We start from the raw sequence: 13,935 nt of genomic DNA, 5'->3' as shown, positions 1-13,935 counted from the left end.
CCAAGTTTAAGTGATTTCCCCAAAGTCACACAGCGTTACTGGCAAAGTAACAGGGTGGAACCCAGGTGTCTGCAGTGTTGGCCTCACGCTCTTAACTGCTGGGACAATGATCTTCAAATAATTGATATTTGTTCTGAAATGAGTCACATTTAATTTTACAGATGGAAAACTGACCGTTAATAGAAGTGATCTAGTTCCGTAAGTTATCCCTGTGCTGAGACAGACAAACTGTTTAGAAAGTTTTTCAAAGTCAGGCACCAAATTCCAATTTATTTTAATAACTGCAAATCAGGGTGCTAATTGTGTTATTTAACTTTATACGTCATCTGCTGAGTAGGGAGTTCTGTTTATCCTCAATAGAAAGAAAGGAGCCGGAGGTGGCTCGTTCGGCCGTGGGTGTCTGCATTGGAAACTTCCACAGGTTGGTGAGATACCTCCTCGTACGTGAGTAACTTAGATGCTTCTGGGGTTTTTATCTTAAATATTCCTATTGGGATGGCTGCGCTGGTGATTGCAAACATAAGATGCCCAGATTCACTCCTGAGGTGCTCCCATTCTGCTTCAGTGCCTCAGGACATCACTTAGATGACAACATGGTCCAGAGCTGGGCAGGAAATACCATGAAATTAGTTATAATTTGTCTATAAACCAACTTCATGAAACAGGAAAAAAAAACCTAGTCCCCTCTATAGTATCCTGTGCTTCCCTTCCTGGTTCTCTGGTCAAGGGCAGCCCTGCTTTTTAAATTTTCTAAAATTCAGAGTCTCCACTGGAGAAGTTTGAATTTGCTTCTCACTGAGCCTGAAAAATGAAACGGAGATTTGAGCCGGATTTGATACGCCAAGAGCTGGACTTTGGTCTTTAAAAACGAAGTACGCGACCATAAATCAGGCTTTTAAAGCTTTATACTGGAACGTTAGCAATATACAGATCTTTTGGTTTTACAGAGATTTCTTTTCTGTATTGTGGAGTGTCTGTATTGTGTATTTTTCATATTACACACACTTCAAAAGCATTCACAAGTGGGTGGGCACCTCTGTGTTCCGCTCACAAATCTGCAGTTAGCAGAGGGGAGTATGTATTTTGCTGTTGGTTTTAAACATCAAGCAACTGAAAGAGGAATCTCTGAGGTGGAAGGTGAGTATTAAAATACAGCTTCGTTTTCCTGTCGGGTTATTTTTCAAAGCTGAAAAACTGCTGATAATTGACATTTACCATAATAAGTCCCTTTTCCAGGGGGTTCACATTGTCTCCACCCGCTGACACACTCCTCTGACCCCTCTTTGGTTTTACATTATTGTCCCTTTGGCATTTCCCTCCACCACCTCCTACCTCTTCTCTTCCCAAATATTTTCCTCCAGCTTTCCCATGCTCCTCTCTTGGTTACTGATGTTTTCTCCCGCTTCCCACATTCCTCTTCCCTTTTCCCATTTTCCTGGGCCACGGGCTGTCGGAGGTGACTCTTTTCCCAGAGGATGCTTCACCTCGTCGTAGTTGGGACAGACGACTGAACGCAGTCTCATTCCTTATGGAGCATCTGTGAGTGACAACCCAGGACAAGATAACGTTGCCCTGGAGACCAACTTAATTTAGGGATTTTTCACAACTTTTTACAAATAAACCTAGTTAAATCTAGTGGAATATTTATGAAAGTCAGCGACGCTGCCAGTGGTAGGAATTCAGGGGAAGGCAAAGCTCCCTAAGATTTCCTAACCCCCAATTTAATAATTAATTGGTGCCTTGGTGTATGTTACAGCTCGTGTCTCCTTTGGTTTGTTCTTTTGCAATCCACGCTCCAGAGGAACAGAACTTCTTGTAGCCACACAAGGGTTTAAGCTGATTTTTTAATCCTGCTCTTGGACCTACCTGTCCTTTATAAAATGACAGTAATTATTAAGGTTTGAGCGGGGTGGAAGTTTTCAAGAGCTCAAAGTCCATTCACTATTGGTTTAGATTGTTGTTTAAAATCTGGGGCAAATCCGTCTGTGATTTAACTCCTGTTGCCTTCACCAAACCTAATGCAGAGAGAGATGTGGTCAGCTGAGCGAGCAAGAACTGCTGCAGCTATCAAGCCTATTTTGGATAATATTTCAAACCCTAAAGATAAGTGTTTATGTCCTTTAAAATCACACAGAGTAAGTCAGAGAGAGAGAGATTTCAGCTGTAGGAGCTCATCAGTTCCACCTCAGAGCCTCTTTTGTTAGAACTGGCAAGCGGGATGACGTTACGGTTGTACGGAGGCTTTAAATGAACCATGGTCTTGGTTGAAGTTGTGTCTGTGCTCCAGCCAGCGAGGACCTCAGCATCTCAGGAGCTCCCACCAAACGACGCGCGCCACGACTGCATCCACGGGCTGGGTCACTGCTGGCAGGTTCTCCTGGGGATGGCTCTTGTCATGCTATACAGCGCCTTCCTCCAGAAAACAAATGCTCCCACAGCTTTCATGGTAGAAGAGCTGTAACACCTTGGCAAGCAGCAGCGTAAGTGCACAGTTCCTTTTGCTAAGAGATTCCTTCACTTCTCATTGTGCTACGCGTGACACACAGAAGGCATCCTTCACCGACTGCCACCTTCCCACCTAACTTCTCCAGACTGAGGCTGCTCGGCTCTTTGAGCTTGTGCTTTGAGGAGGTGGAACGACACCTCTGACGGAGCAAGGAACCGTAGATCTCGAGATGACATTCTGGTAGCAGCCACTTTGTCGTCTTTTCCCAGCAGTGAATGTTTCTTGCTGCCCGTATGGTTTTCTGTCTGTAGGCGCTGGGAAGCTGCGCTCTCAGCTGCGTCTGTTTGGTACCGCTTTGGGCTCAACCTACCGTTTTCTCTGGTGGCTGTTTTACCGATGGAGCCAAGACTTTGCAGATAGATTGCGTTAAAAAGTCAAAAGTATAAGAAAAAAAACCCCAAAATAATAAATCCTCTTAATTAAAGCTGTTTCTCTGAAAATAAGTTTAGTTTACCTGGTTTTATGTTTGGTACATAAATCTATCTATTTCCTCTAAAGTGGAAATTCTTGAAAAAAATAGCATTTTTTGTTTGTTTTTTTGTGTAGCTTAAAGAGAATATTTGAGGGTTGCTTAAAAATATATACTTAAACCTCTGTATTTGACGTTAAGATATGCAGTGGCAACCCCAGCTGCTGCATTCCTGCTCGTTTGGGCCCCGGCGGGAGCCCAAGTTTCGCCCCGTGTTGTGAAACCACGGCTGCGTCTCAGCGGCTCGCGGCTCCCTGGCTCTCCGCCTTCGCCGCCGAAGAGAGACGGACGTTGTCCCTCCCGCTCCACATCATCGACACGGGATTTTCGGCAGAGTTGTCGGCGCTGAAGAAAGGAACCCGCCAGCCACAGCAACACTGCAACTGCTTGATTTCCCGACGGAAAGTTTTGCTGAAGATGTAGTAAATGAAAGGGTTGTACGCAGTTGAAGATTTGGCAAACAGACAGGGCAGCAGAGTGACAATGGGCTGGAGGGAATCGCTGGAGTTAAATATGGACCAGAAGCTGGCGGCTGCGTACGGTGTCCACGAGCTGAGGAACCCGACCGAGATGAGCACGGCCATCTGAAAGGGAAACAGGGCTTCAGTTCTCAGCCTGCACTGGCTGGGGTTGGTACGTGACGAGGCCAGGCTGGATGGGGCTTTGAGCAACCTGCTCTAGTGGAGGTGTCCCTGTCCATGGCAGGGGAGTTGGAACTGGATGATCTTTAAGGTCCCTTCCAACCCAAACCATTCTATGATGAAACCACCCCTGAACCAGCCGAAATACCTGAAACCATATGCTTGCTATGCTGTGACACGAGCACAGGTAACACTGGACAGTACATATATATGCTTTTATTCCCACCTAGCAGATCCACACTGTGGTTTTGGCTGCTCCTCAAGTACTGTGTTGACTTTTGGGCCCCTCACGACAATAAAGACATTGAGGTGCTGGAGCGTGTCCAGAGAAGGGCAACGAAGCTGGTGAGGGGTCTGGAGAACAAGTCTTGTGAGGAGCGGCTGAGGGAGCTGGGGGTGTTCAGCCTGGAGAAGAGGAGGTCGAGGGGAGACCTTCTCGCTCTCTACAACTCCCTGAAAGGAGGGTGTAGTGAGGTGGGGGTCGTTCTCTTCTCCCATGGAACAGGCGATGGGACAAGAGGAAATAACCTCAAGTTGCACCAGGGGACATTCAGATTGGATATTAGCAAAAATGTCTTCACCAAAAGTTTTATCAAGCATTGGAACAGGCTGCCCAGGGAAGTGGTGGAGTCCCCATCCCTGGAGGTATTTAGAAGACATGTAGATGTGGTGCGGGGGGATATAGTTTAGTGGTAACTTGGCAGTTCTAGGTTAATGGTTGGACTCGACGATTTTAAAGGTCTCATCCAACCAAAACAATTCTATGATTCTCTGATTCTGTTTCTTATGAGGCAGTTGTCATTTTCATCTCTGTCCCTGACTCTGACTGAAAAATGTCATGAGAGACACAGCCCAACCAGAAAGTGCAACCTATCAATAGAGTGGCCTCTTAGAAAGTTTGGGTCAATTCTGCTTTTCCACAAGAAATGAGCAACCGAAGTGCTTATTTGAAAAAATGTTATATTAAAAAAATCCTGTTTCCATACAGAATTTCTGTGTAGCTCTCACTCTGAACACCCCCTCAGTCAATTAAAAATACCTCAGATGGCAGAACAAGACATCCACCCCAACTACAACGTGAATGGATTCAACAGCTGTTCCAGCATGACTGGAAACCTGTATGTCCATGAAAATCATGGGTGCAACTCACTAAAGAAGCTTTAACAAGTGGTGTTGTACCTACGATATATTATCCTGATCAAGCTACTGAAATAACAAGGATTCCCGGACTGCAGAGCATGGGTGAGACTGGAACCACATCTCCATCTTTGGTCAATACCAGACAAAATCAATGAAGGACCGTCATGAGCCATGCATGAGCAGAGCTGCTTCTCTGCAAGCTCCTGATTCCTGCAGGCGCTTCTCATCACGGGGATAACTCACCAATGTCAGCTTCTTCTCCAGTTTAGCTGCATTAGGGATCCTGTCGATATTCTGGATCTCTTGGTATGCTTTATGAACCTTCCAGGCGATTCCCAAGTAGCAGGCGACGATGGTCAGTGCAGGCAGGACTGTGCACAGGAGGAACATGCTCAGGATGAAGGAGAAGCCATTGGAGGAGTTGTGGAACTTGCTCCAGGCTATTGTACAGGAGATGCCGAATGGCTCAGGACCATAGTAGCCCCAGCCCACCAAGGGCAGAATGGCCCAGAGCAAGGAGTAGAGCCAGATGAAGGTAATCAAGATGCGAACAGTGTTCTTGGTAATTTTTTTACCTGCAAGAAAGAGGAAGAGCAAGTGTATGTGAATCTCATCTCAACCACATGGTTTTTGCCGTAACTTCTTCTCCAACAGGATGGCGGCTACAAATATGCCTGGGCTGCTGCTGCAGTTCCCTGACCTTTGGTCTTCCTGAGAAACATAACAGAGAGTGTCTATGGATTGGGTGAGACCTCAGTGCAGGGTCCTCAGCACTGATCTAAAGATTGGTAAGTCAGGAAGCTTTACAAGATCAAGTTGCCCCAAAATGTACCGTGCTTCCAGCCCAGGAATGCCAGGAGACCACTTCCCTCTCGAGGAGGAGATGTCAGTATGTCTGCTTGCACGCAAATAGGAAGAGAAGACATTCTTGTCCAGCAAAACATTTGGGCTCTGCACCCTCAGGTTGTTTTACTTGGTATTACTGAGAAGTGAGAAGCCCCTCTGTTTAATAAGGAATTTAATCAGACCCTGCCCAGAGAGGTGGTGGAGTCTCCGCCTCTGGAGACGTTCAAAACCCACCTGGGCAAGTTCCTATGCAACCTGCTTTAGGAGGACCTGCTTTGGCAGGGGGGTTGGACTAGATGATCTCCAGAGGTCCCTTCCAACCCCATATCATTCTGTGATTCTGTGATCCTTCTAGGAGCATTAGAGGTTTGATATTGGACTAAAAGTTCTGAGGTTCCCTGAGAGGCAATTACTTACTGTTAGATTTGGACGAATTGGTAACGAGGAACCGAATCACAGCCATGGCACACAGGGTCATCATGCTGCAGACGCCAAAAAGGAAACCCATCAGGGCGTAATACATACAGGACGCATCTCCTCCCAGCCAGGCGTGGTTCCAGGCGGACGCAATGGCCAGCGGATACATGCTGATTGCCATTCCGATATCCGCCACTGCCAAGTTGACTGTCAGCAGCTCCGGTGACTTCAGGAGGGAAGAGCGCTTCACAGCCGTGGCGAGGACGGCTGAATTTCCAAGGATTGTGAGGATGGCTGAAAGAGAAGGATCAGCACAGACAATAATAGGACATAATTAGCACACCCGTGAAATGCTTATCTCTATAAAGGATGTGAAGATTGCTGGTTTTTGGCCTGGGACTAAAGTTTAGAAGACTGGGACACCAGCCAGAACCCAGCACCTCCCAGGCCAACACCACGCTGTGCCGATGCTCGGGAAACACACCAATGTCTATCTGCTGTGTCCTGCTGTGAAACCTTCTTTTTCAGCTCATGGTGAGGAAACTTGGTCTCTTAGATAGCAGGTAGGCAATGCCACCTGGATGGCATTTCTGAGAGCTGCTACATGGCTCAGCATCCTCACCACGGCACCCACTGCAGCCAGCTCCTGGGTTTCAGCTCCCACCTCCCTGCTAGACAGGCATCTCCCAGATGGACCTGCTACAGCAAAGAGTGTTTCAGATTTCTGTTCGCAGCCTCCTGTAGTGCCTTATTCACCAGGGAGACTTCGTCATATCAATAGTAGGAGACTATTGTGGTAGGTTGACCTTGGCTAAACGCCAGGTGTCCACCAAAGCTGTTCTGTCACTCCCCCTCCTCAACTGGAGAGGGGAGATAAAATATAACATGGGCCACAGATAAGGACAGGGAGAGATCATTCAGCGACTATCATCACAGGCAAAACAGACTCGACTTGGGGAAAAAGAATGTAATTTATTACCAATCAAATCAGAGGAGGATAACGAGAAATAAAAACTAAATCTTAAAACACCTTCCCCCCACCCCTCCCTCTTCCTGGGCTCAACTTCACTCCCCATTTCTTTCCCCCCCGAGTGGTGCAGGGGGACGAGGAATGGGGATTGTGGTCAGGTCATCACACCTTGTCTCTGCCACCCCTTCCTCCTCTTCCCCAGCTCCAGCATGGGCTCCCTCCCATGGGAGATGGTTCTCCATTAACTTCTCCAACATGGATCCTTTCTACAGGCTGCAGATCTTCATGAACTGCTCCAGTGTGGGTCCCTGAGGAGTATGAGCTCTTCTCTCCATGGGTCCACAGGTCCTGCCAGGAGCCTGCTCTATCACAGGCTCTCCACGGGGTCACAGCCTCCTTTGGGCACCCACCTGCTCCAGGGTGGGGTCCTCCATGGGCTGCAGGAGGATATCTGCTCCACCGTGGACCTCCATGTGCTGCAGGGGGACAGCCTGCCTCACCGTGGTCTTCACCATGGGCTGTAGAGGAATCTCTGCTCTGGTACCTGGAGCACCTCCTCCCCCTCCTTCTTCATTGACCTGGGTGTCTGCAGGGTTGTTGCTCCCTCTTATTCTCACTCCTCTCTCTGGCTGCTGCCCCACAAGTTTTTTTTCCCCTTGAAAATGTCATCCCTGAGGTGCTACCATCATCACTGATGGGCTCGACTTCGGCCAGCAGCAGGTGTGTCTTGGAGCCGGCTGGCACTGGCTCTATCAGACATGGGGGAAGCTTCTATCTAGCAGCTTCTCACAGAAGCCACCCCTGTAGCCCCCCTGCTACCAAAACCTTGCCATACAAACCCAATGCAACCATATCTTGCCCCTTCCTACCCCCACAATATCGCTCTTCACTTCCACGTCACAGCCCCCTCTCCACACACTATATCCCACCTATTCCCCTGTGGCTCGTATCTCATGGAATGATTCCCCCACCCATTTGCTCCACTCTCCTACAGTATCTCGCACAACATCCCAGCAAGTCAAATGGGCCTGTCCGCCTTCCTTTTTCCCTGGTAATATTCCCACTTCACCTTCCTACTGGAGAACTCCAGCTGTCCTGCTTGCTTGTGTCCCCTCCTTGTGCCCTCCCCTCTTGCACCATCTGGTGCTCTCCACTTCCCAAAGCCTTCCCTCTTTGCAGTGTATCTTCCACTGGAGCCCCAGCACAAGCCTCCTGGGGCTCTGAGCTGCCTCGACAGTCCACATGTGCTGGTTGGGCAGCTCAGGGTCCTTGCTGGTGGAGGACCACAATGACTACATGCCACCGTTAAGACACCCACACTGTCCTGGTGGTCTCTGAGTGCGGTGGGACAGACCATAGAAACTGTTTTGCCAGAGGCAGGCACCAGACCAGAGATCGCTTTGCAAAAAGACCCGTCGGACATACGTTATTCAGATATGCCACAGAGCGTCAAAGCGTTCATGACAGCAGTGTCAAAAGTACACACAGCAAATAACTCATTTCCACCCTTCTACTCTGCCAACATAAGATGGACATGGACCTCTTGGAGCAAGTCCAGAGGAGAGCCATAAAGATGATCAGGAGTGTGGAGTACCTCTCCTATGAGGATAGGCTGAGAGAATCGAGGTCGTTCTGCCTGGAGAAGATAAAGTTCTGAGGAGATGTTATAGCAGCCTACAGGAAAGATGGGGAGGGACTCTTTATCAGCAAATGTAGTGATAGGATGAGGGGTAATGGTTTTAAACTGAAAGAGGGGAGATTCAGATTAGATATTTGGAAGAAATTCTTTACTGTGGGGGTGGTGAGACACTGGAACGGGTTGCCCAGAGAAGTTGTGGGTGCCCCATCCCCGGACGTGTTCAAGACCAGACCGGTTGGGACTTAGAGTAACTTCGTCTAGTGGAAAGTGTCCCTGCCCACAGCAGGGGGGTTGGAACTACATGATCTTTAAGGTCCCTTCCAACCCAAACCATTCTATGATTCTGTGATTCTTTTCTTTCAAGGGAACGTTGTGCTGGAGCTACATTTTGATCAAAGGTTTTCCCGAGAAGGTGTCCTCTAAAGTCAGAAGCGAAACAGGGAAACAGAAAAAGATTGCGTCACGTTCCCTTGTCGCTGCAAAAGCAGGAAGGCTGCATTTCCTCACAGATACCACCTAATAAAGTGCCCACAGAGGAATTAATAAAGGCACATGGAACAAAATGGAATAAATACATTGGCATAAATCCAAAGGTCATAAGAGATGCCAAGAGAAAGCCTTAAACAGGACAGAGATACAAATCTGAGCACCTGCATCCCTCATTCATTCACTTTCTCACCACTCACGTTCACTTGGCACCTCTGGACGTGCTTGAAGAGTTCCCTGAGGTCTCAGGAGCCGTGTGTCTGCGCACACAGAGATGCCCACGGGCACGGGACCACTTGCTGCCAGAGCAACCTGTGGCTCGGTGGGAAAAGCACTCCCCTGCCAAATGACAGCCACAGGACAGGACATCCTCAGGCTTCAGGAGCAAAAATGAACCCGGTTCACTTTCTTCTGAGAGAGCCCCAATCACTACACAAGAGGTAGGAGGCAGCTCTCAGTTGTCGTGGTGGACATCCAGGCCCACCCTTTCTTTTACTTTGACAGATGCTATTCCTCTCCATCCCGCTCCCTGTGAGGCTGCTGGAGGGCACGGGACAAAGCTGTGAACTGCACCTATGTATTCACTTTTGTGTGTGAAAGCAGCTCTCCTCCTCACTTGGATTAAAAGAAAAGCCCTTTGTTGTTTTGCAGAGAGTGGTTTTTCTCACCCTGAGTTGTCAGCTCAACCGAGGGGACAGCCCAGCGCAGCAGCGCAGGGAGAGGCACGCAGGAACAGGGGTGACATGTGATGTGCTGAAGCCCAGCACTGCTGCCCAAAGCCTCTCTATTAAACCACATAAAAATATATGCTCGTCTCTCTTAAATGCATCTTAAAAAAGGTTTTCGAAGGAGCTGAAGGGAGGAAGGTACTCGCATCTCGACAACATTCAGTCGGACTGAACGCCTAAACCAATTCAGCCCCTCTCCAAATCTGCGCCGACAGTAAACAAATCACCTGGGTATACCCAACAAAGAGACAAGGAAGAAAACCCTCAGCTAAAGCCACGCTGGAGCAGAGCAGGACACATCCCCACTTATATTTCATTGTAAATCTGCCTTCAGCAGCGCAAACAGGCCATCACCAAACCCAGAAGTGCTGTTTGAAAACCCTTGGCTGTTTTATACCAGTTTATCCCACCAAGACACAGCTGCTCTTCAATACATAATGAGTATCCCCCTGGGCCAGGGTGAGCCCGAAGTTGCTCTCCCCTGATCCGTCTCATCAAAGGGGCTGCCTCATCCCCCGGTTCACAGGGCTGAGATGCCAGGATAAGCAGTAGCCCAACTTACTTTGAATACTTGTGACGCCACAGAGACAAACTCATGCTGGCAAGTCTTCAGCAGCAAGACAAAAGACCTGAGATTAATCTGAGATCTAAAGATCTGAGATCTAAAAGATCTAAAATGAATCTGAGAGCAGAGATTAATCCTGGCATCCAACCGACTCCAAGGAAATAAGCAGGAACCTGTATGGAAACCCATTTTCTATCATTTGCCTCCAGCTTCCTTTGGCTGAGCACAGCAAAGGGGGCAGCCCCGGTGTGTCCCCTCCTAGGCTTGGAGCAAACAGGCAGGCTGTGAAGAACTCACCTATGATCAGAAGAAAGACCCCAGCTCCATAATCCACTACCGGGTGGAGTTTGGAAATGTATTGCTCTTCCATCGTTCCTTCTGGAAGGGTTTAAATCGAAGGTGAAGCAGGGGCAAAGAGACTCTTCCTCATGGCTTGGCTGCTGCAGATGTGAGCCAGGCAGTTGGGTGCTGTCAGAGTGAAGGGACCCTTCTGCTTTCTCCTCTCTCCCTCCCTCTGTGCGAGGGGAGAAGCCTGGAGCGGGAGGAAGGCTCCCTCCCTGGGGAGGCAGAGTGAAAGCCAGGCAGAGCCACTGCCGGAGTGATCCCGCCTGCCTGGCTGGCAGAGCATCTCTCCACCCACCCCCTCCTCTCACCCCGCTCTGCTCCTTGGCTCGTCAAGCAACTTCCCGATGCAAATCCCCCTCCGAGTGCCACGGCCGAGCCAAAACAATTGTCATTCAACCATTGGCAGCCTCAGGAAATAAATCCAGGCTGTAGGATCAGGCAGGGGAAGGAAGGTTGGGGGTTCTGTTTTCCAGCTTTATGGCTGTATGGGGGAAAGACAAGGCTGGGGCAGAGGGATCTCTGTGTTGAAGTATTAGAGGAAAGCTGTTTGCTGCAGGGGTTCAGAAGGGTCAAAGTCACACCACTGAAGGCAGGGCTTTCATAGAATCATAGAACGGTTCAGGTTGGAAGGGACCTTAAAGATCAGAGCTTCTCCAGGGCAGAGCCGGAGGATGCTCAGTCTGGTGTGCAGAGCACCACGGCAGAGCCGAGCTCTGATTTCACCCCAGTGACACTCTCGTGTTGTCACTTGGCAGTACCTCACACCCAAGTTTACCTTTTCCTTATAATATCTGAGCCTAAAATCATCATAAAGCTCTCTCAGTCTTTATAAGAAATGCTAACTTTTGCTCCAGGCTCCAAATACGTGTTACAGGCTCAGCTATCAATTTACAGACGCAGGTCTTGATTTTGGTGCCTGCAGTTTACGGGTCTGTAGTTGCAATGCCGTTAACTTGACTTTTAGCCTGGGCAGCATCCAGCCAGCACATTGAAAAGCTGATCTATTCTAAATTATTTAATTCCAGTACCTGGATATGTTAAGCTGCATTAACATCATTCTCTGCTTGGCCTATTTCACTCTGCTCAGACACAGGGAATTTTAAGATCCCCAAGAGCATGTTAGACATCTCATGTGCAGTCTAGGTGGAATTTAGGCACTTAAGTACAGCAGTAGCAGCCTAAATTATACAATTATACAATCCTTAGGAATCTGAGAGACTTTAAAAGCTTTGCGTTTCACCAGAAAGCAAAACTGGCCACGCAGAGATATGCTGCCACCTCAGCTTTGCTGCACGTCTCTGTCTGTGCTTGTCACCTGAAGAAGTTCCCTGGGATTTACACGCCAGGGATCCCTGCCCTGAAAACTTTGAGGAGCTTCATTCAGCAACCAAGTACACGCAGCACAACGCCTACAGCACAGGGCTCACAGCCTTCTCAGGGCACCGTCGTCCTAAAAGCTTCACCATCCTCCCTGGAATGGAGAAATCGGTTCTCTCCACTGGTTTCAGAGACTCGAATACATGTTTTTTCCTGTAAGAGTGTTTTGTTCTGCAGATGCCTTGGGGTGAGGAAAATGCCCTAACAGAATGGTGCTTTCCTCTCCACTTGAAGCTGGATCGCTCCACACCTAAGTCACAAGATTGGAGGGAGAGAAAACAAACGGTATCTGACTTTCTACGATGCTGCCGGGAGCCCTCGCTCCAAAAGCTGTTAATATATTTTACGATGAACAGCTATGGCATAATGAAATAGGCAGGGGTAACGGTGGTTCGGTATTGGCCACCAGCTTCAAAAGGAACCAGTCTCACAGAGGTGCTGCTCAGGGTGTAGTTACCACTTCAGAGAAACAAAAATCCCTGTACCTGGGGCAGTGGCCCCACACCAGGATTCCCCACTGTCAGCACGCTGGCTGTTAGGAGTTGTGTTCTTACTAAATCTGCCTCCAGCACTGAATGGAGAACTCAGATACCAAATTCAGGCTGGTTTGTGTGTAGTCGGTTCACGAGTTTCTGAAGAAAAATTTCCCCATCCCGTCCCATCCCATCCCATCCCATCCCATCCCATCCCATCCCATCCCATCCCATGTTTCTCCAAAGTCAGTAGAAGCACAACAGAGTCTGCCTGTATTCATGGCATAGGTAAGCACTAGGAGATGGAACAGGCCACCAGTTCTTTTCCAGAGCTTATAAAATTCTAATTCAATGACAGAAATTGCTGGCCTGAACAATCCGAGCAGACAAGATAAAAAGATTGTGAGGTTCCTGTTTGAGCTGGACAGCGAGGAAGTTATGAGTTTACCCATGAGTTATGGGTAAAGGGAAGTGAAAATGAGCAGGAGGGACTTTGACTCTTATCTGGGGGAAGAGAGACTGATGCTCCAAACCTTGATCCAACGAAAAGGGCACACACAGGATTGCAGAATCACAAAATCAGAGGCTGGAAGTCACCTTTGAAGATCATCTAGTCCAAGCCCCCTGCTCAGAAGAGGATCAGCTACAGTAGGTTGCTCAAGGCTGTATCCAGTTGGGTTTTGTGTATCTCCAAGGATGTATACTCCACAACGGGTGGAGCTCCTCCGTGGACAACTTGTTCCAGTGCCTCTCTGTGGTCCCACTCAAACTCTCATAAGGTTTTTAAATAATGACACCACCTAACTGAAGAGATCAAACACCTACTGATTAGCCGTTCACTGCAGGTGTCCTTCACCGAATGTTCCTTGGCAGCAGATAGTCAGCTGAATGCAGTTGGGTGCTGCAATGCCTTCAAGCCTTGGGTGCGTAAGCAAGTGAGTATCAGTTTAGTTTAGGAAGGTGGTATATATACAATATTAATTATAAATGGAAGTTCTTCTATCAGAAAAGGCTAAAAAGGGATGGATAGGATGTCTCAAAGCATGCCTAGTAATGAGAGACTTAAATAGCTCAATCAAAATAGTAAAGTCTGTGCAAGAAAGAGTAGTTACTGTTTGATCTCAATTTGGGGAAGAAATGCCCACTCGAGTTTGCAAAAGACACAGCAAATCCTGTGACAGAAAGTAGAAGATTGCTGCATCCCGTCAACTAATTCAGTATAGTGCACACAAAATCATAATATTGGTAAATTAAACAGTCAGATCACAACCAAGATACTGGAATTCAACTCTGCACCTTGATAAATTCTCAGAAAGGTTACTGGCACTGTTTT

At 48.2% G+C, this 13,935-nt stretch overlaps 1 protein-coding gene across 1 annotated transcript; it reads right to left on the bottom strand.

Moving 5' to 3' along the window:
- Window positions 1-3,211: 3,211 nt before the first annotated feature.
- On the bottom strand, window positions 3,212-10,777 carry LOC141468761 (opsin-5-like). Its single transcript, XM_074153929.1, has 4 exons — window positions 10,705-10,777; window positions 6,020-6,313; window positions 5,000-5,331; window positions 3,212-3,559 (listed from the first exon to the last, which is right to left on the bottom strand). Exons 1-4 carry the CDS (start codon window positions 10,775-10,777, stop codon window positions 3,212-3,214), a joined length of 1,047 nt encoding a protein of 348 aa, XP_074010030.1.
- Between the last annotated feature and the right edge of the window lie 3,158 nt (window positions 10,778-13,935).

The sequence above is a fragment of the Numenius arquata genome, chromosome 9 (genome assembly GCF_964106895.1).
Source record: "Numenius arquata chromosome 9, bNumArq3.hap1.1, whole genome shotgun sequence".
Lineage (NCBI taxonomy): Eukaryota > Metazoa > Chordata > Aves > Charadriiformes > Scolopacidae > Numenius > Numenius arquata.
This window is presented reverse-complemented; position numbering and strand designations above follow the sequence as displayed.